This window comes from Perognathus longimembris, chromosome 19 (genome assembly GCF_023159225.1).
Source record: "Perognathus longimembris pacificus isolate PPM17 chromosome 19, ASM2315922v1, whole genome shotgun sequence".
Classification (NCBI taxonomy): Eukaryota; Metazoa; Chordata; class Mammalia; order Rodentia; family Heteromyidae; genus Perognathus; species Perognathus longimembris.
The window spans coordinates 44,201,236-44,229,021 of record NC_063179.1 but is presented as its reverse complement, the minus strand read 5'-3'; the positions used below and the strand labels follow the sequence as shown (position 1 = coordinate 44,229,021).

Below are 27,786 nucleotides of genomic sequence, written 5' to 3'. Positions count from 1 at the left end.
CCTAGAGTGAGTAGGGAGAAAGGGGAAAATGCAGAAAATGGGAATTATTGATTCACAACTTAGAGCCTTTATTCTTTCTGAGCTGGGAATGTTTCCTCATTACCAGAAGGAGGTGCCCTGGATGAAATTAATCATTGGGAGAGGGCCCTATACTTGGCCTGCCTCCCTTATAGCCATTCTTTCTTATGTACTGGCCTGGTTTTCCAGCTTATCATTCTTGAATTATGTGTTCATTTTGTCAGAATAATTTGACATTCTAGTGTTGAAGAGAAGACCACACAGACACAAAGTACAGCCAGAAGAAAGTCTTTATTGCGAGCTGGGACTACACGGGACAGAGGGGTGCCCCAAAAGTGTAGTGCCCAGTCTGGTCTCATGGCCCCGTGTAAGGCAGCAATCCCCACTCCACTTATTCACCCACGGAAGAAAAGTAACTGATGGTTTTTCCCTGTAGGTGCAAGCCAGGCGTGAAGTTACAGAGGCTAACACTATTGTCAGCAAGCATGAGTGGGATGCTGTAAGCAATCACACGGGAGGCAGCCTGACAGTTACCACGGCGCTTCTCTAAGTACTACTAGGATCCTTCCCATAGCCCCTGACACGGAAAGGAACAAAGGCCACAAATGCCTTTCCATGTCAGACTCGTAGAAACTAGCCTCATGGGGGTGCAGCCCTCTAAGACGGAGTCACAAAAACAAGGAGTTCTAGAAGCTAGGGGTAAACTCTAAGACGGTGAAATGTGACAAGCCCCGGTACACGAGAATCGGACTCCACAGAGCGCTTGTGCTAACATGCTGGTTTCTAAACGGAATCAGGTTCCGGCCTCTTCCTTTTCCACAGCGCCCCTCTGGCCTTTTCTGTATACGTGGTGCTGGGGAATCGAACCCAGGGCCTCACGGACAGGAGGCGAGCGCTCTACCGCCAGGCCACGTCCCCAGCCCCCAATCGCCTTTCCTGACGACCTTGCGGCGCAGCGTTTCCCACAGGCTGGGCCCCGGTGAAGCGTCCGCGCGCAGCGCCCCGGGCTCGGCTTCCGCAGGAAGGTGGGGCGCCTGCGGAGTTGCTAGTTACCGCCCCCCTCGAGCGTCCGGGGTAGAGGGGATCGGCCGGAGCGGTCACTCCGCAGCCCCGGGGGTAACGCCCCGGTCATCCATCCGCCGAGGCGGACGGCGTCAGGACGGGCGACGGCGGTGAAGCGCCCGGGGCCGGGAGGGCGGGGATCCCGGGGGCGGGGCCGGCGGCGCGCCCCGCCTCCTCCGTGACGTCACGGACGCCCGCCCCCCGGCGTCACGTCCGCCCCCGGCCCGGCCCGCTCGCCCGCTCGCCCGAGCGCCGCGGCTCGGCTCGCTCGGGCCCGGAAGCCGCCCCGCCGGCCTGGGGTCAGGATGGGCAGCAAGATGGCGTCCGCCAGCAGGGTCGTCCAGGTAAGGGGACGCGGCGGCCGCTCCGCCCCGGGGCCGTCGGGCGGGGGGTGGGGGCGGGGGGTCCGCGGTCCTCTCCCCCCCCCCGCTCCGGGCCCCGGCTCGCCTCCCGAGCCCTGCCCCGCGTGGACGGGCGGGCGGGCGGGCGGCAGGGGCGTCGGGCTGGGGCGTCGGGCTGCGCCCCCTCCCCGGACCCCCCCCCAGGCCCCCCGGGCGCCCGCCCGCCCGCCGCCCCGGCGCTCGTGCTCCGCGCTTCCCCGCTGCGGGGCCGCTGGAAAGGAAGCGGGCCGACCTTGCAAAGTAACGGGTTCTGCAGCCTCGTGCGGGTCCGCAGCGACTGTGCCCCTCCCCGCGAGACCGCTGCCTGGGTCAACCCCCCGAGGGCCGGGGACCCCGACACGCGGCCGTGGGCGCCCGCGTCACTGTCAGCCGCCACACACCGCCGACCCGCACGGTCCCAACCCGGCCCCAAGCCCGACACACACCCAGAGCCAGAGGCGCGACGCAGCCGCCCCGCCACCCACGCGTGCTTGCTGCTGCTGCTGGCGGCCTGGACCAGGACCTGGTATACATGCCCGACCTCAGCCATCCGCGGTCCTTTTTTTGGCCAGGCCTGAGGCTTGGACTCAAGCCCTGAGCACTGTCCCTGGCTGCTTTTAGCTCAAGGTTAGCACTCTGGGCTGGGAACGTGGCCCAGTGGTAGAGTGCTTGCCTCACAGTCATGAAGCCCTGGGTTCGATTCCCCACATACGTAGAAAACGGCCCGAAGTGGCACTGTGGCTCAAGTGGCAGAGTGCTAGCCTTGAGCAAAAAGAAGCCAGGGACAGTGCTCAGGCCCTGAGTCCAAGGCCCAGGACTGGCCCCCTCTCCCCCCCCCCCCCAAAAAAAAAGGCTAGCACTCTGCCACTTGAGCCACAGCGCCACTTCTGGCCTTTTCTGTGTATGTGGTGCTGAGGAATCGAACCCAGGGCTTCATGCATGCAAGGCGAGCACCCTGCCACTAAGCCTCATTCCCAGCCTTTTGTTTTCTTTTGGTACTGGTACTGGGCTTGAATTCAGGACCTCATGCTCTTCTTGGCTTTTTCACTCAAGCTTGGGGCTCTGCTACTGTAGCGCAGCTCCGCTTCAGGCTTTTTATGGTTAATTGGAGAAGCGTCTGATTTGTCTGCCAGGGCCATCTTCAGACCAGTTTTCTCAGATCTCAGCCTCGGCCTCGTGAGGATTATAGGTGTGAATCACAAGCTCCCAGCATCAAGTCTCAGTCCTTGTGGCTAAAATTTAGTGCCGGCAATACTGAATAGAAACCTAACACTGGAAATCCACATACATCACTGTTGGGTGTGTAAAACGGTACAGCCACTGTAGGAAACAGTCAGTTTCTAACAGACATAACCTTTGTACAATCAGTAATTCTGCCTGAAGGATAATTACTCAAGAAAAACGAGTACATGTACTTTAAAGAGTCTTTTTGTTACATGTTCATAGTTACAGATTTATTAACTGAAATATGGTAGGTTCAAGAGAGAACTCAAGGGGCTGGGAATATGGCCTAGTGACAAGAGTGCTCGCCTCATATACATAAAGCCCTGGGTTCAATTCCTCAGCACCACATGTACAGAAAAAGGCCAGAAGTGGCGCTGTGGCTCAAGTGGCAGAGTGCTAGCCTTGAGCAAAAAGAAGCCAGGGACAGTGCTCAGGCCCTGAGTCCAAGGCCCAGGACTGGCAAAAAAGAGAGAAAGAGAGAGAGAACTCAAATAGTGTAATTCCTTAGAGTGGCAAAGTTCAACAAAATAAACACCAGGGAGTGCTTGAAAGGGGAGGGGTGGGGCCAAGGAGGAAAGGGCTGGACCAAGAAGAGGGTAAGAGGGTAGAGAATAAGCCAGGCTCCAGTAGCTCACGCCTGTCATCCTAGCTACTCCGGAGGCTGAGATCGGAGGATCGTGGTTCAAAACCCAGCCTGGGTAGGAAAGTTGGTGAGACTCCTATCTCCAATTAACCACCAGAACTGGAAGTGGCGCTGTGGCTCAACTGGTTAGAAGAGCTCAGGGACAGCACCAGGCCCAGAGTTGAAGCACCACACTGACAAAACAAAGAGGTGGAGAATGAAGCCAAGAATTCAGTGTGTAGACTACAAAATTAAGAAGGGCTGTGTAGCGAACGGATAGGTGAAAATGGTGAGCTACTTGTGCGCAGTTTTGTTCTTGTGGAGGATCTGGGGCTTGAACTCAGGGTGTGGTCTTTGTCTCTGACTTTTTGCTGAAGGCTAACACTCCACCACTTGAGCCATAGCACTAGATCTGGCTTTCTGTTAGTTAATTGGAGAAAAGGGAGTCTCATGGACTCTCCTGCCCAGGCTGGATTTGAACTGCCATCCTCAAAACTCAACCTCCTAAGTAGCTAGGATTACAGGCATGAGCCACCAATGCCCAGCTTTCCTGTTCTTTTCTTACTAATGTGATAGTCATGCAACTCAAAATCCAAGTCATCCTCATCATTGGGTTGTTTTCACATTTGTTGGTGGCTCAATAAACAATGTGTACAGTTCAGAGTGATGAATAAGGAACAGGTAAGTTAATATATAGATCAGCTTTCCTTGTTGGGGAGATTACAATTTAAAGTTGTTGTCAAGTAGTAATATTATATATATATCTTTATAGGTAAAGGTATCTCGAGTATTAGTAGACCATTGCTTTTGCAGTTGGGTTTTAAGGGTGTTTGGGTGGTTTTTTTTTCACACATTTTATTTTCCTTTAGGTAGTCAAGCCACATGCTCCATTGATAAGATTCCCTAGCAGAAGAGACAATCTTAAACTCAGTGGTAAGTTGTCATTTATTAAAAAAAAAAAAAAATAGAGGCTGGGAAGCTGGCTTAGTGGTTGAGTGCTTGCTTAGCTTACATGAAGCCCTGGATTCGATTCTTCAGTACCATATAAACAAAAAGCCAGCAGTGGCCCTGTGGCTCAAGTGGTAGAGCACTAGCCTTGAGCACACAGAAGCTCAAGGACAATGTCCAAGCTGTGAGTTCAAGCCCCAGGACTGGAAAAACAAACACAATTTTAACATGCAAGCTGGGTACCAGTGGCTCACGGCTGTAATCGTAGCTACTCGGGAGGCTGAGATCTGAAGACTGTGGTTGGAAGCCAGCCTGGGCAGGAAAGCCTGTGATACCCATCTCCAGTTAACCACCAGAAGCTGGAAATGGAGCTGTGCCTCAAGTGGTAGAGGGCCACACTTGAGCACAAAAAAGCTCAGGGACAGTGCCACAATGAAGCAAAAATATAAGCCAGGTCTCTGGTGGTTCACATCTAAATTCTAGCTACTTTAGGCTGAGATCTGAGGAATGCAGTTCAAGCCCAGGCAGGAAAAGTCCATGAGACTTATCTCTAATTAACTACCAAAAATGGAGAAGTAAAGCTCTGGTTCACGAAGCATAGTACCAGGGCTGGGAATGTGGCCTAGTCTCAGAGTGCTCACCTAGCATGCATGAAGCCCTGGGTTCAATTCCTCAGCACCACATATACAGAAAGAGCCAGAAGTGGCGCTGTGGCTCAAGTGGCAGAGTGCTAGCCTTGAGCAAAACGAAGCCAGGGACGGTGCTCAGGCCCTGAGTTCAAGCCCCAGGACTGGGAAAAAAAAAAAGTTCAGTACCAACCTTGAGCATAAAAAGCTCAGAAACAATGCCCAGACCTGAGTTCAAGCCTCAGTGTACACACACACACACACACACACACACACACGAATTATTTTAAGAATGCAGTGATCCAGTATGGAAGTCCTCTCTCTCTGGTTCATCAAGATCTTCCAGGAAATTATATTCTGGACCATCACTGTTGTCTCCTTCATCAGGGGGAAAAATGGTTTAGATATTTACTCCCAACTTGAAACTCACAGGTTTTCAATACCACTTTGTACAGTTAAGATATGCTAAGTGTAAAAGTACTTTCAAAACAATCTGTTCCAATTAAACGTCTATTTCTTAATTTTAAAAGAACATTAAATATAAATAAAAAAGAATGCAGTGATCTGATTGATTCCATAGTGGGGCTTGGGGCCTGGGCACTGCCCCTGAGCTGCTTTTTGTGGTAGAGCTCTACCACTTGAGCCACAGCACCACTCTGGCTTTTTCCGAATGGTTTCCTGGAGTCTCATGGGCTTTCCTGCCCAGGCAGGGTTCAAACTGTGATCCTCAGATCTCAGCCACCAGCACCTGCTCAAAATAACATTTTTTTTTGGGGGGGGGGCAGTCCTGGGGCTTGGACTCAGGGCCTGAGCACTGTCCCTGGCTTCTTTTTGCTCAAGGCTAGCACTCTGCCACTTGAGCCACAGCACCACTTCTGGCCATTTTCTATATATGTGGTGCTGGGGAATTGAACCCAGGGCCTCATGTACACGAGGCAAGCTCTCTTGCCACTAGGCCATATCCCCAGCCCCTCAAAAATAACATTTTAAGACACCTGATTGCTTTTGTGTTGTTTTTTAACTTCAGCATCGGAAGCTATGAGTTCGGCAGGGCTCCCCCCTCACGCTTCCTTGATCTCCCCGCATGCTAAGGGAAGTAAATCACCAGACACAATACACCCCGGTCCACCGGACACGGCAGCAATATTAAAAACATTACCTCAGAAGTACAGAAGGAAACTTATCTCTCAGGAAGAAATGGAATTTATCCAGGTATGTGACCGCTCTTTGTCACATGGCTTTGGTGTACATGCTCTTCCCACTGTCGGGTCAAGTATGGTCAGAGCTGAGAGGGAAAGGGGGCTGGGACTGAGGAACAAGCCCTCCCCAGAGCTTCAGTGAGGAGCACCGGTGTGTGGGCAGATCAGGCCACCTGACAAACAGCTCCGAGGTGCTCAGGATTCCAGAATGTAAAGAGCTTCAAAGACAGAGAGACTTGATGACAGCTGACGCAGGTCAGTGAAGTCCACAGCAATAAATACGACTGTACCCAGCAAACCAGAAATCAGCTACTAAAGTCGTGTAAATGTGTCTAGTTTTTACTTGTGTAGTTTTGGGTTTCGTTTGGATTTGCTCGTTGGTTGGTGATGGTCCTTGGGCTAGGTGCAGGGCCTCGGTGCTGGTCCTTTAGCTTTTTTACTCAAGGCTGGCACCCTGCCACTTGAGCCACAACTCTACTTTCTCACTTGTGTAATTTTGTAATGTTTTCATGGCCATGAAAACATATCCGGGGTCATTTTATCATCTAATCTCCCTGCTTTATGTTTTTCTTTTCAGCGTGGAGGGCCAGAATAATCATTGAGGCTGCTGCTTATCATCAAAGAATTATCTTTACAATAAAGGACTTCCAAATGACAACTACAAATTGTATTTAAACAACCTTAATATCCTGAGAAAATGAAATATAGAAAATACAGATGGATACTTCTATCTCCTAATTTATGTAACTTGGTCAGCTTCTCCACAAGCTTACCAACTTGTTTATGTATTTCATACTTATTAAAGTACACATTTAAAAATGTTAGCTTAATTTGCTCTTGATTATCAAGCATTACCAGTGATGAACTATTAAAAGCACACATATCTCATAAACAATTACTGGCACTTATAATTTCACTTTTCTTTGTGTTAAACATGGGAAGAACCGTTATGGAAGTGATTTCACTGAAATTAGGACTAGTGAAATTATGTCACCATTTTTTGTTAACTCTAATGATTTTTCATTCACAAGATTATTGGAATGTAACTTTTGATAAAGACATACTATTTTAAATTATAAAAATGTGATCAAGAGGTAATGTTAAGAAAATTTTGTTCTTATATGAAAATCCTGGTAGCCATTAACTTTCTCCACCTTTATTTCTTTTTTTTTTTTTGGCTAGTCCTGGGCCTTGGACTCAGGGCGTGAGCACTGTCCCTGGCTTCTTTTTGCTCAAGGCTAGCACTCTGCCACTTGAGCCACAGTGCCACTTCTGGCCATTTTCTGTATATGTGGTGCTGGGGAATCGAACCCAGGGCCTCATGTATATGAGGCAGGCACTCTTGCTGCTAGGCCATGTCCCCAGCCCCCACCTTTATTTCTAAAAGCCTCCTAAAAACTGTTCCCCATGGGCTTGGAATGTGGCTTAGTGGTAGAGTGCTTGCCTAGTATTCAGTTCCTCAGAAGAACAGAAAAGGCTGGAAGTGGTGCTATGGCCCAAGCGGTAGAATGTTAGCCTTGAGCAAAATAAGCTCAAGGACAGTGCCCAGGCCCTGAGTTAAAGCCCCAGAACCGACGGGGGGTGGGGGGGGGGCTACTTTGTTAAGGCACCCCATGAAAAGTAACAGGGTCTTCTCATGCCAAGAGTATGTATATTTAGAGAGTAAATCCTGACAAAGCCAAATACATTCTTTCGTACCTGTAATTTCTAGAAAATGCTGTAAAGAAGTATATTAAGCAAAGCTCATTAGTAATAATAGGATTGTTGAGTTTTTATTTTTGTCCAATTGCATCTTTCTACTATTTCAGATCGATAGACTTTTTGTGTCAGGTCTGTGCTGTGGACTGGTATGTTTCCCCACAAAAACAGGAGATAGGGATTTGATATCAGCAATAAGCTATTCTGGCAAATCACAAAAAATAAATGGTGTATCTTATTTACCCAGGGCCTGAACTCAGGTTTGGACTCGGCCTTCTTGCTCACACTGGTACTCTACCACTTGAGTCACCTCCAGCCTGACATTTTGCTTTTTAACTTGGAGATGGAATCTCAAGGGGTTTTTTTTCCTGCCTTGTCTAGGTTTGAACTGTGATGCTCCAGGTCTCAGCCTCCTGGAAAAAAAAAAAAAAAGATACCAGCCAGGAATCTTTTTTATTTAAAGAATGATTTCCCCCCATTAGCCTTTGCATTTCAGTAAAAGAAAGTGTAGGGCTAGAGGTGTGACTCAAATTGTAGAGTGCTTAACTAGCAAGCACAAGGCCCCCAGTTCAGCTCTAGTATGGGAGGGTGGGAAAGAGGAAGGAAGGAAAAGGAAAGAAAAACGAACCAGTCCTGCAACTGGATGTGGCCGTAAAGGCTATGGAGCCAAAGGAAAATGTATAGGATTTGTTAGCAGATTTGACAAAAGGCACATCGGTGGGAATTCTCTACCTTAGAAGTCTCATTGCCTGGGGATTTTTGTTGTTTATTTCTTGTTTTGGGCCGGTTTGTGAGGCTTGAATCTTCAGGACCCATGTGCTCTCTCTGAGCATTGTTTTCTCAAATGTAGCTTTCTGTTACAGGCTACACTCGAGCCACAGCCTTAATGCTTTGGCTTTTTGGTGGTTAACGATGGAAGAGGAGAGTCTCGTGGTCTTTGCTGCCGGGGCTGGCTTAGAGCTGCCATGTCAGATCTCAGCGCCCCGAGGAGCTAAATGACAGGCGTGAGCCCGAGGCGCCTGGCATCTTCGTTTCATTGAGAGCATCCGTGGCCGGGCGCTGGGGTCTCCCGCCCGGGCTCGGCTGGGACTCGCACCCCCTCTTCAGGGGGCCTCCCTCCCAGGCCGGCCTCTCCACGGGGACGCGCAGGCGTGTAAGGGAGGAGGACCGGCCAGCAGAGGGCAGGATGCCTGGCGATCGGGTCAGAAACCACCCGCCGCGGCTGGGCACGGCCAGGCCCCGAGGTCCCTCCCGGGGGCACACGCGTGTGCGCGCGCACACTACACCATTAGTGCAAACGGCCCCCGACGGGAAGGCTCGTCGGCGGCGCGATCCCACGGGGTGTCAGCTTCGGTTCCATCCCTAGGGTCCGCGAGCCTCGCTCGGCGCCGCCGTCGCGTGAAGCTCGCTCGGGGGGAGCGCGGGGGTGCGGGGTGCGGCACCGCGTCCCGAGGAGCCACGGGGACGCGCGCACCCCAAGCCCGAGCCCGCCCCTCGGGCCCCGGAGGCGGCTGGGGCGGCCGAGCCCTCGCCCGCGGACCGGGCCCCGCGGGGGCGGGGCGGGAGGCGGGACGGCCGGGCGGCGGCGGCTCGCGCGCGCGGCGGGTGGGGCCGGGGGGCGGGGCCCGGGGCCGGCGCGCGCACGCACGCACGCACGCACGCGCGCGCGCCCTGCGCTGTGTCCGCTCCACGGGGCTCCGCCTTCGCTGAGGGGAGCCGGGCCGGACCGGGACCGCCCTGGAGACCCCGGCACTCCTCCGACCGGAGGTCAGCCGCGGGGCGGGGGCGGGGGGGGGGGCCCGGGACGCGAGGGCGCGACGACGCGACCTCCCGCCGCCGTCCCGCGCGCCCCGCCCTCGGGGGCCGCCGGAAGCGGCGCGCGCGCGCCGGGCCCACGTGACGCGCGCCGGCCCCGCCCGCCCCGGAAGTGCGGGCGCGCGGGGAGGCGGAAGCGGCGGTGGGGGGCGGCGGGCGGCCGCGGGAGCTCCGGCGTCGCGCGCCCCATGGCTCTGGACGTGAAGTCTCGAGCGAAGCGCTATGAGAAGCTGGACTTCCTCGGGGAGGGCCAGGTGAGGGCCGGGGCCGGGGCGGGGGCGGGGGGCCGTCGGGGCGGACGCGGGGGGCCCCGGCACCCCTCGCCGACGTGGGTTTTCTCCCCTAGTTCGCCACGGTCTACAAAGCCAGAGATAAGAACACCAACCGCATCGTCGCCATCAAGAAGGTGAGCGCCCTTCCCGGGGCGGTCGGGGGGCGGGGGTCACCGGCTCGCCGCGGCCCGGGGGCGCACGGCCCGGCCCCGTCACGGCCGTCTTCTCCGTGAGCACACACGACGGGCTTTTAATCTTCACATCGCTAATGTGCTGCTTTCCTTCTTCTTCTTCCTCTTCTTTTTGGCCAGTCCTGGGCCTTGAACTCGGGGCCTGAGCACTGTCCCTGGCTTCTTCCCGCTCAAGGCGAGCACTCTGCCGCCTGAGCCACAGCTTCTGGCCGTTTTCTACATACGTGGTGCCGGGGAATCGAACCCAGGGCCTCATGAAGTATACGAGGCGAGCGCTCCACCACCACCTTCCCAGCCCCACCTGTGCGTTTTCTAAAACGACTTTAGATTTAAGGCGTAACTACCTTTCTGTGTGTCAGCGCTCCGGCCTACGTTGTTTGACTTAGCATTCCAAACAGCCTTGAAGTAGAGGAAAGTATCCTTGTTTTGCAACTGAGTTGCCCGAGGCTAAGGTGACTCGTGAAGGACACAATTGCTGAAGCTAGGATTTGACTGCTCGCGTCCTCCTGCCAGCCAGATGTGTTGCTCTTACCCATTCCACCGAAACCTAAAACCCTTACCGGATACCAAGACGCTGTTTCTCTCACATACCCCGGGGCCTGCTGCTGGGATCCTTGCCTTTCATGTTTCTGTGCTCCTGTTGTTGCTTTGAATGTGTTTCTCCTTCACAAATCTCAACTCTAACTTAGAAGTGTATTAGATCTGCCTTCTGTCATCATCCAGTCTTCCAGGTACTCAATACCTGGCTTGCTCTCTTCCTCTCAGTATTTTGGCCATCATGTTTTTGTTTTATTTCATTATTTTCCATCCTTGTTTCAAGCTTGTGTTGTAAAAAAAAAAATCTCTCCTTAACTCCTTCCCTGACGTTGCAATTTTATCCCTGATTAATGGTATCCTAGCTACACTGACTCGCTAATCTTTGGACACATTAAGTTCCCTGCGGTCCTAGGATCATGGCATTTGTTCTGCCCTGTGCCTTTTCTGTTCATTGCTGCTCAAACATAGGCCTTCTTCCTTCCTTGTAATTGTTCTTTCCTGACCATCTTCATGACATTTATCAAAGTCTGATGGCCTCTTACCTGAGTTTATGGTGTATATAATTCCACTCATATTATACTAGGATTATGCTGAGCACACTTGTACATGCTCTCTTAAAATGCACCGTCATGCGCGTGGTGTGCACACGCCTGTCTGTGTGTGTCTGTGTGTCCGCATGCCCTGGGAAGGCTTGAGATAGGAATATCACCTAAGTCCCGGAATTCAAGCCAATCTGGGCAACACAGTGACACTTGTTTTTTGTGGTGGTGGTTGTTGTTTTTGCCTATCCTGGGCCTTGAACTCTATACACTGTCCCCGAGCTTTTCTGCTCATAGCTCTAATCCAGCTTTTGGGGGGCTAATTGGAAATAGAGTCTCTAGAACTTTTCTACCTAGGCCACAATCTTCTGATCTCAGCCTGCTAAGTAGCTAGGAGGCTGAGATCAGTGATAGGAGCTCCTGGTGCCTGCTTGTCACTGTCTTTTAGATGTTTATAGATTGTCCCTGTCTAAGTGATTGAACACGTTTTAATATGAGGGGTTTTGTTTTTCCTTTTCTACTAGATCAAACTTGGACACAGATCAGAAGCTAAAGATGGTAAGTATCACATGTAATTTTAAAGGATAGGAAATACTTTTATTCTGACTGAAGAAATAAGTAAAGTTCTAATGAGAGCAATGGTTCTGATACTTATGGGGTTGTAGAAGAATAAAAAATAAACTCAGGACAGAGAGGACACGTGATGATTTTCACGTATTTGAAGGTTCAGAGGAACTTTTCAAGTCACCTAAGTATATGTGGAAAGCATTAAGGTTGTTCATCACTTCTCTGGCTGTCCTGAGTACTATTTTAAGTTTTATAAGCCATTGCTTTTTAAAAAACGTCTGAGCTTATAATTACATTATAACTTAAGGATGCATCTTCATAGGAAGTGCCCAAAATCCAACACGGAAAAGATTTATTTCTGACTCCAAAGCCCTATTAGTGTCAGGTACTGTTTCTATGAAAAAGATTCATCACCTATGTAAGTGCCAAACCCAGATATCTTAGTCTGTCCCTTGTATTTCTTCTTATCACTAATTGACATTTAGCATAGGTAATAAATTCTAATATGTGTAGCACAAGAGAAGAAAGCAAAGACTGTTACTCCTTGTCTGCTATTTGCCTATACATGCTCTTAGTGTAATGGTCTTCAGGTCCAATGAGCAGCATATACTATGAATACTTTTTTCATATATCATAATCTGGTTGAGGTTACTTTTTTTTTTTTTTTTGGCCAGTCCTGGGGCTTGAACTCAGGGCCTGAGAACTGTCCCTGGCTTCTTTTTGCTCAAGGCTAGCACTCTGCCACCTGAGCCACAGCGCCCCTTCTGGCCATTTTCTGTATATGTGGTGCTGAGGAATTGAACCCAGGGCCTCATGTATATGAGGCAAGCACTCTACCACTAGGCCATATCCCCAGCCCTTGAGGTTACTTTTTAAATAAAGAATGAGAAGCCAGGCCCTGGTGGCTCACGCCTGTCATCCTAGCTTCTCAGGAGGCTGAGATCTGAGGATCATGGTTCAAAGCCAAGACAGGGCAGGAAACTCCATGAGACTAATCTCTAATAAACTACTTAGAAAAAGCCAGAAGGGGTGCTATGGCTCAAATGGTAAAGTACTAGCCTTCAGCAAAAGAAGCTTGGGGGGGCTGGGGATATAGCCTAGTGGCAAGAGTGCCCGCCTCGGATACACGAGGCCCTGGGTTCGATTCCCCAGCACCACATATACAGAAAACGGCCAGAAGCGGCGCTGTGGCTCAAGTGGCAGAGTGCTAGCCTTGAGCGGGAAGAAGCCAGGGACAGTGCTCAGGCCCTGAGTCCAAGGCCCAGGACTGGCCAAAAAAAAAAAAAAAGTAAAAAAAAAAAAAAAAAAAGAAGCTTGGGAACAGTGCCCAGGCCCAGAGTCCCAGGACCGGCAATGTGACATATTCTATTTTCTGAGGTTACAAATCCTATCTAAAATAATACATTTGAGGAAAGGTTGCGATCTCATGATTATTGTTTAACTCTTGGTTTGCCTTTTTACATAGGCATAAACAGAACAGCTCTAAGAGAGATAAAATTATTACAGGAGCTCAGTCATCCGAATATAATTGGTGTGAGTATGACCTGAGTTGCTGATTTGGGGACCACATCTTTGCTGAATGTGGGGCTGTGATCTGACCTGCTCTCACGGAACTTGAAACTGTGCCTGCATTTCATCCTGGAGCTAAGAGGGCCACCTCCATCCCCCACGCTTCGTTATGCCCGCGGGAGATCCTAAGCGCGCTCTCTCAACTGTGTACACAGTTCTTACTTACCTGACTGACTGGACACAGGCAAACTCTCTGGAGTAGAGCCCACCAAGGGAATACACACTCTTACTGATTGGTCGGGGTGGCCTTGAACTTGTAAGGACTATAGGTGTGTACTACTCTACCTGGAAAAGATTTTCTTAAGCATTTTCTTAAGAAATTTGGTTTGGGTGTTTTGTTTTGGCAGTACTGGGATTTAAACTTGGGGTCTTGTGCATTCCCGGCAGGCAGGGTCTCTACCACTTGAACCACATCCCTAGCCTAAGATTTTTTTTTTTGCGCCAATCTTGGGGCTTGAACTCAGGGCCTGAGCACTGTCCCTGGCTTCTTTTTGCTCAAGGCTACTAGCACTCTACCACTTGAGCCACAGCACCACCTCCGGCTTTTTCTATAAATGTGGTGCTGAAGAATTGAACCCAGGGCTTCATGCATGCTAGGTAAGCCCTCTACTGCAAAGCCACATTCCCAGCCCTAAGATTTTTATTAAGATATAATTTTATTTTTGTTATTGTAAGGATGAAGTACACAGGGGTTACAATTACATAAATAAGGTAATGGGCACATTTCTTGTAGAACATTGCCACCCCTCCCTCATTTCCTCATTTGTGTGTGTATGTGTGCTAGTCCTGGGACTTGAACTCAGGGTCCTGAGCACTATCCTTGAGCTTTTTTGCTCAAGGCTATTGCTCTACCAGTTGAGCCACAGTGCCACTTCCCCCCCCCCTCTCCCTCTCTCTCCCTCTCTCTCTCTTTCTCTCTCTCTCTTTGTAGGCTGACTTCAAACTGTGAACCTCAGATCTCAGCCTTCTAAGGAGTTATAGTTATACAAGCAAGAGCCACTGGTTCTGGGCCAGGAATAATTGTTGAATTGGAAACAATTATACTTGGCAAAATTTATGGAGAGAGCTTAAGTATTTTAATTTGTAAAAAAAAAAAAACTTTTGGGGGAGGCTCTTTTTTATTGTGTTTTCATCATGTTTGCAAAATAGCTCTTGAAGAATACTGAAAAACAATAGAACTGAACAAACTTAAGTCATGACACATTATTTACATAATGTGATAGCAACCGTCTCAGGTACGAAAACTAGAATTAAACAGTTACAATATACAAAAGGTCTAGGTTTCTAGTGTGGCAAAACTTGGATATAGTTACATGAAATGTTTTGTAAGTCAGGCACTAGTGGCTCACACCTGCAATTGTAGCTACTCCGGAGGCTGGGGTCTGAGGATCCAGATTGGAAGACAGCCCAGGCAGGAAGGTCCATGAGATTCTTTTCTCCAGTAAACTACTCAGAAAAAGCAAAAAGTGGTGCTATTACTCAAGTGGTAGCCTTGAAGAAAAGAAGCTCAAGGACAATGCCCCAAGTCCAGCAAAAAAAAAAAAAAAAAAAAAGTTTGGTAAACTGAATCACCCCTGCCGGTGTGTAAACAAAATGAGAAGATGAAATCTGTGCCTGGCAGTGTGAAACCCTGAAGCTACCCAAACAAATCCATTCACACTTTTCCCCCTTAGCTGACCATCTTTATTTTTTAGGTGGTGAGAGGAAGCCAAGAAGACTGCCAGGCAAAGATGTAGAAAGTGGAAATATTATATATGAGACATTGTGTCATGAGGAAATACAAAGCCTAAGGGGAAAAGACTCTCCAAGCTTTGGCGCGGTCATTTACAAGAGCAGGGAAAGAGATGCGGCAACTGCGGTTTAGCATGGCAAGTGCACATGTGATAGAATAGAGCACAACCGCATTCATAAGACAGCAGACGTGGGCTCCAGTGTGCTAATTTCCAAGGGTCCCAATTAGCTCAAGTTCTTTCAGGCTTATGGGAAATGCTTACGTTAAAAACCGTTCTTCAGTGGGCTTGAGAACATTACGTCAACAATATTAACCTTAGAAAAATAATTTGTTTTGCAGCTCCTTGATGCTTTTGGGCATAAATCTAATATTAGCCTTGTCTTTGACTTTATGGAAACTGATTTAGAGGTAAGATTAAGATTCTTAGAACTTTATTTTCCCCTCTGCTTTATCAAGGGAAAGCCTAAATGTTTACTTTCTATCTAAGTATAGATATTCAAAAACTACTAAATGTTGTTGAAGACTGGATGGATACTAAACCTGTCTGTGAGCTCTGATTTCTTGTAGACATGTAGCTCTTCTGTTCCTACTGTTAAATACAAAGATTGAGATTTCATTAGCATTTCTATCAAGTTGTTTATCGCTTGACATTTTTTAGAGAAATGAGCATTAGAGCTACTAGAATTTCAAGCTTTTCCCCCCTTATCAGTTCAAGCCATTCTCTTCAAACCAAAGGGTTTTGTTGTTTGCAGGGCCTGGGTGCTATCCTTGAGCTTTTGCTCAAATCTAGTGTTCTATCATAGTACTACTTCCAGTCGCATGGACTTTCCTGCCGCACCTGGCTTTTGAACCACAATCCTCAGGTCTCAGACGTCTTAGTAGCTAGCATTACAGGAATGAGCCATAATGTCCAGCTCTTACCTCTTACCCCATAAGACAATTTCAACTGATTTCATTGTTCTCTTTTCACACAAACTACTTAGACCAGATTCATCCTTATTTGTTCCCAGTAATGTCACCAAATGGCACTAGCCTATATGATGGAATACTACTTGATAAAATAAAGAGGAATTGATCATTCTAGATATAAGCTGGTTTAGGTCACAGTTCCATCAGAATTTTTTTTTTTTTTTGGCCAGTCCTGGGCCTTGAACTCAGGGCCTGAGCACTGTCCCTGGCTTCTTTTTGCTCAAGGCTAGCACTCTGCCACCTGAGAGCCACAGTGCCACTTCTGGCCGTTTTCTGTATATGTGGTGCTGGGGAATTGAACCCAGGGCCTCATGTATACAAGGCAAGCACTCTTGCCACTAGGCCATATCCCCAGCCCCTGGATTCATTTCTTTCTTTCTTTCTTTTTCTTTTTTTTTTTTTCTTAGCCAGTCCTGGGGCTTGGACTCAGGGCCTGAGCACTGTCCCTGGCTTCTTTTTGCTCAAGGCTAGCACTCTGCCACCTGAGAGCCACAGTGCCACTTCTGGCCATTTTCTGTATATGTGGTGCTGGGGAATCGAACCCAGGGCCTCATGTATATGAGGCAGGCACTCTTGCCACTAGGCCATATCCCCAGCCTCCATCAGAACTTAATCTCACACTATTAGCCTACTTTTTTCCTGTTACCTTCATTTGTGACTACGCCTTTTCAATATGTTGGCCTATAGGGCCATCCATAATTGTACCAGGTGTATATAGATACAGGGAATGGTACTATTAGATACAGTCGTTGCATCTAGACCTGTATCCTTAGAGTCTAATCATCCTGAAGTAGGAAGATGCTTGGTTCCCTTTGGTTCTCTCACAAGTCCTTGGCTTGACTGTGTGGTTGGTCTTGGCTGAGACACTCCGTCCTGTAGCCAGGAAGCTTTGAGTGTGGTAACGTCCACCCCTGGACGCCTCGCGGAAGGGGTGGAAGGGGCGGTCTCTATCGTGTGCACTGAGCTGCAATAGGGCAGGCTTTCGTTTTTGGCCTGGGGATTTTTTTTTCCCAGTCCTGGGACTTGAACTCAGGGCCTGAGCACTATCCCTGGCCTCTTTTTGCTCAAGACTGGCACTCTACCACTTGTGCCACAGCGCCACTTCCATTTTTGTGTTGTTCATCAGGGACCAGAGTCTTGCCGGGACCTTCCTGCCTGGGCTGGCTTGGAACTGCCATCCTGAGATCTCAGCCTCCTGAGTAGCAGGATTATAGGCGTGAGCCACTGGCTCCCCAATGGAATATGGTAGTGTGACAAAAAAAAAATACTAAGTGCCTAAGTCCGAAAAGGCAAGCAAAACTGACCAATGTCTGCTCCTTTTATGCCAAAATTGTAGGAAACAAAACATTTTTTTTCTTATTATTTGTTTGTTAACTGTTTCTTTCCCTATTAGGGATTGAACTGAGGGTGCTAGACAGGTCCTCCACTACCTGAGCCACACTCCCATTCCCAAAGCATTGTTTTCCCAGCCAAGATGCTCTTTAATCACCTAACTGAAAATTCTAATGCTGCCTCCTGAGGGTAATCTCTTGAGATTCTTCGACATGCATACGCTCATTTTATATCTGTCTTTTTTGGTATCATAGAGTTCACTTGGAATAACCAGCCGCGCCTGTGTGTTGTCTGTCTTTCGGCAGGTTATAATAAAGGATAATAGTCTTGTGCTGACACCCTCCCACATTAAAGCGTACGTGCTAATGACTCTTCAAGGGCTGGAATATTTACATCAGCAGTGGATCCTCCATAGGGTAAGCGATTGCTGTTTTGTTTTGCTTCACTGGTATTGTTTGAGACAGTAATCTCACTGTGTACCGCAGGGTGGCCTGTTGCTTGCTGTTCCTTTGTTTCCTGTTAGATGAATTGTACAAAGGCCTTTTACTGGAGTAGCTCTATACCATGCATATGATGTGATCAGATTTGTGCTTTCTGTTACTTTCTTCCTCCCTCTTAAATACAACTTTTAACAGGTTTCTCTTGGTGGTGGTGGTGGTGGTGGTCGTGGTGGTGGTGGGTCCTTGGCTTGAACTCAGGGCCTGGGTACTATTCCTCAGCTTCTGTGCTCTACCACTTGTAGCCACAGCTCCCCTTCCAGCTTTTAGGTGGTTAACTGGAGGTAGGCGTCCCACCGCCTTTCCACCCTGGGGCTGGCTCTGAACTGCGATCCCCACATCCCAGCCTCCTGAATAGCTAGGATTACAGGTGTGGGCACTAGCACCCAGCAAGGCTTCATTATTTTATTCTAAAACTTGTTCCAAGCTTTATGTACCCACTTCAGTACATAATGATCTGAACAAAAGAAAGCTGTATCTGCCACCTTGTACTGTAGTTCCTGTTACTCAGAGGCAGACCTTAGGGAAATGGAGGCCAGCACAGGCAAAAGGTTTACCGCAACCCACCTCAGCTGTCAAAGACTGCAGGGAGGTGCGCATCCGTCATCAAAGACTGGCAGGAGGGGCTGGGGATATAGCCTAGTGGCAAGAGTGCCTGCCTCGGATACATGAGGCCCTAGGTTCGATTCCCCAGCACCACATATACGGAAAACGGCCAGAAGCGGCGCTGTGGCTCAAGTGGCAGAGTGCTAGCCTTGAGCGGGAAGAAGCCAGGGACAGTGCTCAGGCCCTGAGTCCAAGCCCCAGGACTGGCCAAAAAAAATTAAAAAAAAAAAAAAAAAAGACTGGCAGGGAGGTGCGCATCTGTCATCCCGCCACATCGGGAGCATAAACAAAAAGGGCATCGTGCAGCCTGACCTGGTCAGAAGTAATCCGTCCTTTCTGATAGTTTCTTTGGAGGACTATTTGAAAAATCACTAAAAGCAACACAGGACTAGGGGTGTTAGAGCTGCCTAGCAAATGTAAGGCCCTGATGTCACACCCCTTATGGCCACAAAAAAAAAGTGTGTAAAATGCATATATGCTTGCTCTCCTGGACCAGCAGGTGGTGCTGCGGGAACCTCAAATGACTCTGGAACCTGGAGCTGTAACTCAGGGCCTGAGCACTGTCCCTGAGCTGCCAGCACCACTTCCAGCCTTTTCTGTGTATGTGGTACTGAGGAATCGAACCCAGGGCTTCGTGCATGCTAGGCAAGCACTGTACCACTACGCCACCTTCCCAGCTGGTCTAATTGTGTATGCTTTTTATTTTTTCATGGTCTGTAGCTAGCTGCTGGAACTGACAAAATGTTTGAACTTAGGTTTTTGGCTTTTAAGTCCAGTGTTCTTTGTCTTACACTGGCATTACAGGAAAGAAACAGGAAGGGCCTGGATTAATTTAAACAGTCTTAAAATACCTTTAAGAACAATATTTTTTTTATTTTTTGCTAGTCCTGGGTCTTGGACTCAGGGCCTGAGCACTGTCCCTGGCTTCTTTTTGCTCAAGGCTAGCACTCTGCCACTTGAGCCACAGCGCCCCTTCTGGCCGTTTTCCATATATGTGGTGCTGGGGAATCGAACTGAGAGCTTCATGTGTGGGAGGCAAGCGCTTTTGCCACTAGGCCATATTCCCAGCCCAAGAACAATATTTTTGATAGCTCTAAAATTTCTTATTTATAAAATAATTGGGTCATTTTCTGGAACACTTATTCGTTGGAACAAGGCTGACAATTTAGCTCTTGTAGATGTTCTCAGGTATTCTTTTCAGATAAATAGCCACGGTCAGGTGAGTGTGTGCACACAGGGATGTATGTATTTTTTGTCAGAGTCTCATTGTGTAGCCCTGCACTTGCAGTTTGCAGGCCACCAAGTGCTGGGGATCCAGGGTCATCAAGCTGGCCCTCGGGAGTGCTTAGCTAGGAACTCTCCCATGTGAAAATGGGCAACCCTTGTAACACTGCTGCGAGCTCCTCAGTGTAGATTTTGAGGAATGTTCTTTATCCTTCCGAAATACATACTTTTATTTACCAAAGTTTATTGATAGTAACTTAATAGTAGCAGCGGATTATTGGGTGCTTACTATGAGGTGGCCATTATGTCAAGTTATTTGAAGAAAATATTTAATTTGATCCTACAGACATCAAAGAAGGTAAATTAGGGCTCGATGAACTTAAATACTTTACTGAAGGTCTCACTACAGTACAAACAAGTTTGTTTTTTTGCTCCAAGATTTTATATCTGGAAAAAATATTGGCTGTTTGAATGTTCTCCTGCTTTGTTCCCCTTAGGTTTTTTTGTTTTGTTTTGTTATTTTGGTTTATTTTTGCTTTGGAACAGGGTCTCCTGTAGCCTAGGCTGACCTTGAACTTAAGATTCTCCTGCCTCAACATCCCAAGTGGTAGGAATATAGGCCTGTGTTTCCATGCCCTGTTCATTAATGCTGTTTACTAGGTTTGAACTTGAGCCAACTCAATGTCTTACGATGGCATTTTCCCCAACCCTGCTTACTCATTTTCTTTTCCATCTTCATGATATAGGATCTAAAGCCAAACAACTTGTTGCTAGATGAAAATGGAGTACTAAAACTGGCAGACTTTGGCCTGGCCAAGTCATTTGGAAGCCCTAATAGAGCATATACACATCAGGTTGTAACCAGGTACGAATCCTTTGACTGGAACCTTCTGTGCACACTTTCAGTCCTAATGAGCATCAACTATGATGTTCGTTAGCATAGATACAATTCAGGACTTTGTTGTATTCTTAAAAATAGTGGACCTTCTCTGTCTCTCTCTTTTTTTTGCCGGTTCTGGGGCTTTGAACTCAGGGCCTGCGCACTGTCCCTGAGCTCCTTTTGCTTAGGCTGACACTGCCACTTGCACTGTGGCACCACTTGTGACTTTTTGTGTGTATGTGGTACTAAGGAATCAAACCTAGGGCTTCGTGCATGCTAAGCAAACACTCTACACTAAGCCACATTCTCAGCCCCATTTTTTTTTTGGGGGGGGGAGGTTGTTCCAGCTTGAACTCAGGACCTGGGCACTATCCTTGAGTTTTTTCACTCAAGGCTGGTGCTTTACCAATTGAACTACGGCTCTTCTAGCTTTTTGGAGGTTAACTGGAGATAAGAGTTTCATAGACTTTCCTGCCCAGGCTGGCTTCAAACTGAGTTCCTCAGATCTCAGCCTTCTGAGTGGCTAGGATTACTGGTGTGAGCTACAGCTGTCTGGTTAATAATAGCCTTTTTTATATTCTGCATATTTTATTATGTATACCTGTATCCTCAGACATTTCTTGCCTAGTGACTTTTTTTGGTTTTGCCAGTCCTGGGCCTTGGACTCAGGGCCTGAGCACTGTCCCTGGCTTCTTTTTGCTCAAGGCTAGCACTCTGCCACTTGAGCCACAGCGCCACTTCTGGCCATTTTCTGTATATGTGGTGCTGGGGAATCAAACCCAGGGCTTCATTTATACGAGGGAAGCACTCTTGCCACTAGGCCATATCCCCAGCCCATAAACATTATTTAGCCTCCTTCTTCTAAATAGATGTTTCTGTCAGTCGCCTGTGCCCTGAGTAAGAAGTAAGGGTGTGAGCAGTTGAGGCACACTAGGACAGTTAAGCTCACAGATAGGTACAGTATATTCTCGCACACTCCATCTACCAGCTTCTTATATTTTTTCTTCCTGAATATCAAATGCCACTAGTAAGAAGTTATAATGAAGAATGAAAATTGGCAACTTGATTTAGCAGAATGGAATTATTGATGAGTTCGACAAAAACCGTTCTATTGGAGTAGTAAGGTTGAACTCTGGGTGAAATCTGTGTAAGAGCCAGGTGCTGGTGGCCTGTGCCTATAATCCTAGCAACTCAGGAGGCTGATACCTGAGATCACAGATGCAGCTAGACTGGAAGGAAAGTCTGACATTCTTATCTTCAACTAACCAGCAAAATGCTGGACTGGAGGTATGGCTTAAGTGGCAAAGCACCAGCCATGAGTGAAAAAGCTAAAGAAACCAAGAGAAAGTACAAGGCTTTAGTTTAATCCCCCTTACCCGCACAAAAAAAGAAAAAGGAAAAATAAAACCACTGAAGAGCTAGAAGTGCGGCTTAACTGATAAGAGTACTGTGTAACAATTGTTAAAAATTTTCAGCCTAAATCTCAACCCTGTGCCTCAAAGAAAAGGGATAAAATGAAGAAATGCTTTGGTGATTCCATTCTCAGGTGACGTGATTTCTTTTCTCCTTCAGGTGGTATCGGGCCCCCGAGTTGCTCTTTGGGGCTAGGATGTATGGTGTGGGCGTGGACATGTGGGCTGTGGGCTGCATATTAGCAGAGCTGCTTCTGAGGGTAAGTCCTGAGCGTGTGTACCCTAGGGCTGCGGCTCAGCAGGCAGGCAATTCCGCGGGGCACCCGTGGTCACACCTGCAATTCTGGCTACTCAGGTAGCCAAGATCTGAGAATCAAGATTGGAAACCAGCCCAAACAGGACAGTCTAACACTCTTACCTCCAGCTAACCACCAAAAGCCAGAGGTGGAGCGGTGGCTCTAGTGTTCGATAGAGCGAAAGCCTTGAGCAAAAGAACTCAGGCACAGTGCCCCGGCCCCAGCCTAAAACAACCATAGAACACTTGCCTCACATGCTGAATTAAGGCCTTGGGTCTATTTGGGGGTGGGGGAGGGAGTTGTTTGGGGGGGGCTATTGGTGGTTTTTTGTTGTTCTATTTTTTGTGCTGCTCCTGGGGCTTGAACTCACAGGGTACTATCACTTGCCACAGCTTGTGTTTCTGGCTTTTTTGGGTAGTTTATTGGAGATAAGAGTCTCACAGGCTTCCCTGCCCAGGTTGCCTTTTTGTTCTGAGGTCCATAGATCTCAGACTCGTGACTAGCTAGGATTGCAGGCAAGCGCCACCAGCACCCTGCAGACGTTAAATTTAGACTCTAGTACTGTTAAAGAAGAAAGAGGGAGGAGATAGGGAGGGAGGGGCAGGGACAGGAGAGGGAGAAGAACGGCGGGAGGGAGGCCAATGGATCCAACGAAATCAATGCGCACACTTCAGTATTGTAGGTATTTGGTCTCATGAATTGTGTAGGACTTGTCGTTTCATCATTACTCTTGTAACAGAAACCTTCAAACAGAGCAGTTTGTAGGAAATGCTTCATCCAGAAGCATTGGTCATACCTATAATCACTGTACAAAAAATTACGATTTATAACTTTTCAGAGGGCCAATTTTCCTATTATAAATCTATACCTAGAAGTGGAAAATGTTCTTCCCACTTCAAACAGTCATTTTTTTGGTCAGAAGACCAATTTTTATAAGTATACTCTTTTCTTGTCTATGTATGCTGGTCCTGGTGCTTGAACTCAGGGCCTGGGCACTGTCCCTGGCTTCTTTTTGCCCAAGGTTAGCACTCTGCCACTTGAGCCACAGCGCCACTTTTGGCCGTTTTCTGTGTATGTGGTGCTGGGGAATCGAACCCAGGGCCTCATGTGTACAAGGCAAGCACTCTTGCCACTAGGCCATATCCCCAGCCCTCCCTGAGGTTTTTTGCTGAAGACCAGCGCTCTACCACTTGAACCACAACTCCCAGCTTTTGTTTTGTAGTTAATACAAAATGGCAATAGGAGTCTCATGTGACTTCCTTCCCAGGCTGGCTTTGAACCATGCTCCTTAGATCTCAGCCTCCTGAGTAGCTAGGATGACAGGCGTGAGCCACTGGCACCTGGCCATAAGCATATTTTTCTTTTCTTTTTTTGGTCCAAGACTGGGATTCCAACTTGGTGCCTGGTACTTTGCTCATTGGCTCGTGCTCTACCAACTGAGCCATGCATCCAGCCCCGTAAGTGTACCTTTTTAACACAAACGAACACCAAAACATAAAAAAATCATGGAATGAGTAAAGTAGATTTTACTGTGTACTGTTTACTTTGATAACTGGCAGGCTCTAATTCCACATCCGTTATAGATCAGACTAAATTTTTAGTGTTTGTGATGAGCTTTCAGTTTTTCTTAATAAACCTACAGTACTTGTATAACAGCTATGACAGAGAGCCTTTCCATGTCTGCCTGGTGCTTTCTTTCAGGTTCCTTTTTTGCCAGGGGACTCAGATCTTGATCAGCTAACAAGAATATTTGAAACTTTGGGCACACCGACAGAGGAGCAGTGGCCTGTAAGCCTTTGTTCACTTCTTTGACACGCGGTTAGCGTTGTGTAAAGGTACTTCATTGGCATGTGCTATCCCAGCCTCCCGAGCAGCTAGGATGGCGGTGTGAGCCACCAACACCCAAGTTCATAGTTCATTTTTTACATAGTGTATATTGAATATAATGACTGCTTTTGCTCACCCCTCTTCCCTCCATTTGCTTATACATTTTTAAAGGGTGTCAATTATTATGCATACAGTATATACAGATGATTATATTATCTGTAAATAATTTATTTTTATTCCATCGCTATGCCTTTGGTCCTTGCTTACATTTGAAATGTATTTCTCCAGGATATGTGCAGTCTTCCTGACTATGTGACATTTAAGAGTTTCCCTGGGATCCCATTACAACACATCTTCAGTGCCGCAGGAGATGATTTGCTTGAACTAATACAAGGCCTGTTCTTATTTAATCCTTGCACTCGAATTACAGCCTCACAGGTATTTTAGCATCTTGTTTATGTTAGAAATATAAGAAAAAACAGTAGCATTAATAAAAACAATTTTGTAGAAATTTATAACATTCTTTAAATTCTAGAAAGGTTTTTCTTTTCTTTTCTTTTTTTTTTTTTTTTTATGGTCCTAGGGCTTGAACTCCAGGCCTGGGCTCTTGCTCTGAGCCTCTCTGTGCTCAAGCCTAGAGCTTTACCACTTGAGCCATAGCCCCGCGTCTGGCTTTTTCTGTTTATGTGGTACTGAGAAATCAGTAGCTGAGAAACCAGGGCTTTGTGCATGCAAGGCAAGCACTCTACCACTAAGCCATACTCAGCCCCAGTATTTTGTTTTAAGGGATAATAAACTTTGTTTTCCCCAAGCTGCAAACTCTATTCAGTCTGATATATATTAGGACGATACACTTGCTAAGTAATATATACATAAAGCTATGTGTATGTGTGTATTTCCTTTTTTGTTGTTGTTGTTGTTGCTGCTGCTGGTGTTGAGGCTTGAGCTCAGAGCCTAGGTACTATCTCTTACCTTTTCCCACTCAAGACTGGCCCTCTACCACTAGAGCCACAGCTTCACTTCTGGAATTTTGACAGTTACCTAGAGATAAGAGTCTTACAGACTTTCCTGCCTGGGCTAGCTTTGAACATCAATCCTTAGATCTCAGCCTCCTGAATAGAAGGGTTACAGGTGGGAGTTACAGGCACCTGGTTATATATCTTTTAAAAGAACTTAGATTTACATGACTTGGAATTGGAATATATGTGGATGTTTTGACAGATATGTAGTTCTTTTTTGTAATTGTAAAGGTATAAAGGGGTGACAGTTACGTAAGTCAGGTAATGAGTAGATTTGTAGTTCTTTAGAAGCAAATTTTTCTTTTTTTTTTTTTTTGGCCAGTCCTGGGGCTTGGACTCAGGGCCTGAGCACTGTCCTTGGCTTCTTTTTGCTCAAGGCTAGCACTCTGCCACTTGAGCCACAGCGCCACTTCTGGCCATTTTCTGTATATGTGGTGCTGGGGAATCGAACCCAGGGCTTCATGTATATGAGGCAAGCATTCTTGCCACTAGGCCATATTCCCAGCCTTTTCTCTTGATTTAACTATATCTTTCTAAGAATATCTCTATATATCTTCCTAAGAATAGTTTATAACTAATCTTGGCTATCCAGCTGTAAAACGATTGGGAGGAGTTTCATTTTCTTAGAATAATAGAATTGAATTATCAGCCAGTCTGAAGTTTGAAGGTGATTATTAGTCATTTCCATGTCTAGATACCTGACATTCATATATCTTTGTTTTGGGGGTGGAAGTCTCATAGCATTCTTCGTGTTCTCAACAAGTGTGGGGTTTGTTTTCCTAAGTGCAGTCCACACACTCATTTAAGCCCTTATGTTGGTTTCTTTTCTGTGCAAAAAGGCATTGAAAATGAAGTACTTTAGTAACCGGCCAGGTCCAAGCCCCGGGTGTCAGCTGCCCAGACCCAACTGTCCCGCGGAGGCACTAAAGGAGCAGTCCAATCCCGCCATGGCAACAAAACGGAAACGAACGGAGGGCTTGGAGCAAGGTAATCATTCCGGCATGGTGCCTCAAGCCTTAATCCTAACTACCTGGGCAGGAGAGATCAGGCATGACTGAAGTTCAGGCGGGTGTGGTGGCATGTTCCTGTTGTCCCCACTGACACGGACAAGTAGGAGTAGAGCAACCCAGGCTGGTCAAGTCGTCGAGCACCTGCGCTTCCTTGGCCAGATGCTGGTGGCTCACACCTGTCATCCTGGCTACTCAGAAGGCTAAGATCTGAGGGTCCTGGTTTGAAGCCAGTCGGGGGCAAGAAAGTCCGTGAGGCTTTTATCTCCAGTTAATCACCAAAAGGCCCAAAGTGGAACTGTGGCTCCGGTGGTAGAGTACCAGTCTTGCATAAAAGCTAAAGGATAGTGCACAGGGCCTGAGTTCAACTCCAGTAGCAGCACACACACAGAACAATTCCTTAAGTACTGTATGCTTGATGTTTCAAAAAGACAGGTAAGAGTGGAGAAGGCTCGCAGAGACTAAATGCCAATGACCTTTTTTGTTTCATTTTGCTTTTAGGAGGATTGCCTAAGAAGCTAATTTTTTAGTTACAGAGACCGTGGACAGTGTTTGCTAGTGAAGGAAATCATCTGAGAGGAAAATAAAAAGTCAACATTAAATAAATGCTATAGAGGTGAACTTGTAAATACTCGGCACATGTAACATATGTAAAATTATGCGATATTTTTATTAAATGTATTTTAAAATAAAAACTACTTTTTCTGATTTGAGTACAAAAAAAACTAGAAGTTTGGTTCATTTAAATGTGGAATTGCCATGCATTAGGGAAACACTTTAAAAAATAACAGTTATACCAGGTGCTGATAGCTCACTACTAGCTAGAGTTCAAGCTCTGATACTGGTACAAAAACAAAGAAAAAAGCATTTGTAGAAAATACTACCCAGACTTAACAAAAATTAATATACTAAGAAAAGAAACTATTACAGATAAAATTGAGGCTCCCATTTCATTGTTTTTCATTTCTGTGGGTTTTAGAACAATACATCTTTTGTGTGGGGTTTCAAAACTGCATATGGAGAATACTATGTGTGTGTAGGTACTGGTGCTTGAACTCAGGTTCTGGGCCATATCCCTGTTCTTTTTTGCTCAAGTCTAACATTTTACCACATCCCCCCCCCCCCTTGACCCATAGATCCAGTTCCACCTCTTTGATAATTAATTGGATGTAGAGTCTCACAGACTTTCCTGCCCAAGCTGGCTTCAAACCATGATCCTTAGATCTCAGCCTCCTGAGTAACTAGGATTATAGGCGCAGGCTACTGGCACTCAACTATTATTTTAGTATTATATATCAAGTAGAAGACATTTAAAATAGCTTATTAGCCTATATAAAGTGGTAAGAGGGGCTGGGAATGTGGCCTAGTGGTAGAGTGCTTTCCTAGCATACGTGAATTTCACGCCCTGGTTTGGTTCCTCAGCACCACATAAACAGAAAAGGCTGGAAGTGGCGCTGTGGCTCAAGTGGCAGAGTGCTAGCCTTGAGCAAAAAGAAGCCAGGGACAGCGCTCAGGCCCTGAGTTCAAGGCCCAAGACTGGCAAAAAAAGATATAGCAAATGAAATGACATTCAGCCTTCTTGAAAATCTAAGAAAATGTTTGCTGTTGGCTTGTTTATTCATTAAGTGGCTCATCATCAAACAGCTCCTGTTTGTCAGCAAAGTAGGCTACACAGAAGGCTGAGAGTGAGAGGATTTGGTTCCAAGCCAGCCCAGGCA

General features: G+C 47.4%; 2 protein-coding genes across 3 annotated transcripts; both read left to right on the top strand.

Moving 5' to 3' along the window:
* The first annotated feature begins 1,323 nt into the window (after positions 1-1,323).
* On the top strand, positions 1,324-6,977 carry Mrps36 (mitochondrial ribosomal protein S36). The gene is made up of 4 exons (XM_048368554.1): positions 1,324-1,424; positions 4,176-4,239; positions 5,908-6,092; positions 6,657-6,977. Exons 1-4 carry the CDS (start codon positions 1,386-1,388, stop codon positions 6,672-6,674), a joined length of 306 nt encoding a protein of 101 aa, XP_048224511.1. The 5' UTR covers positions 1,324-1,385; the 3' UTR covers positions 6,675-6,977.
* Positions 6,978-9,739: 2,762 nt separating this feature from the next.
* Positions 9,740-26,656, top strand: Cdk7 (cyclin dependent kinase 7). Of its 2 annotated transcripts, XM_048368548.1 has the most exons (12): positions 9,740-9,846; positions 9,939-9,998; positions 11,656-11,689; positions 13,164-13,231; positions 15,339-15,407; positions 17,606-17,716; positions 20,374-20,492; positions 22,080-22,179; positions 23,917-24,003; positions 24,331-24,480; positions 25,901-26,048; positions 26,570-26,656. In XM_048368548.1, the coding sequence occupies exons 1-12, from the start codon at positions 9,781-9,783 to the stop codon at positions 26,596-26,598; spliced, it is 1,041 nt and encodes a 346-aa protein (XP_048224505.1). In that variant the 5' UTR covers positions 9,740-9,780; the 3' UTR covers positions 26,599-26,656. The 2 variants fall into 2 exon arrangements, with proteins under 2 accessions (XP_048224505.1, XP_048224506.1); XM_048368549.1 differs by lacking the exons at positions 13,164-13,231; positions 15,339-15,407 and having other exon boundaries at positions 9,815-9,846.
* Positions 26,657-27,786: the final 1,130 nt, after the last annotated feature.

Excerpts from the sequence above, each read along its gene's own strand:
- Mrps36 (XM_048368554.1), top strand. The coding sequence starts at position 1,386 with ATGGGCAGCAAGATGGCGTCCGCCAGCAGGGTCGTCCAG. Across the intron at positions 1,425-4,175 it reads CCGCCAGCAGGGTCGTCCAG|GTAGTCAAGCCACATGCTCC; the intron begins GTAAGGGGACGC and ends ATTTTCCTTTAG. Across the intron at positions 4,240-5,907 it reads AGACAATCTTAAACTCAGTG|CATCGGAAGCTATGAGTTCG; the intron begins GTAAGTTGTCAT and ends TTTTAACTTCAG.
- Cdk7 (XM_048368548.1), top strand. The coding sequence starts at position 9,781 with ATGGCTCTGGACGTGAAGTCTCGAGCGAAGCGCTATGAGAAGCTGGAC. Across the intron at positions 17,717-20,373 it reads AGCAGTGGATCCTCCATAGG|GATCTAAAGCCAAACAACTT; the intron begins GTAAGCGATTGC and ends TTCATGATATAG. Across the intron at positions 20,493-22,079 it reads ACACATCAGGTTGTAACCAG|GTGGTATCGGGCCCCCGAGT; the intron begins GTACGAATCCTT and ends TTTCTCCTTCAG.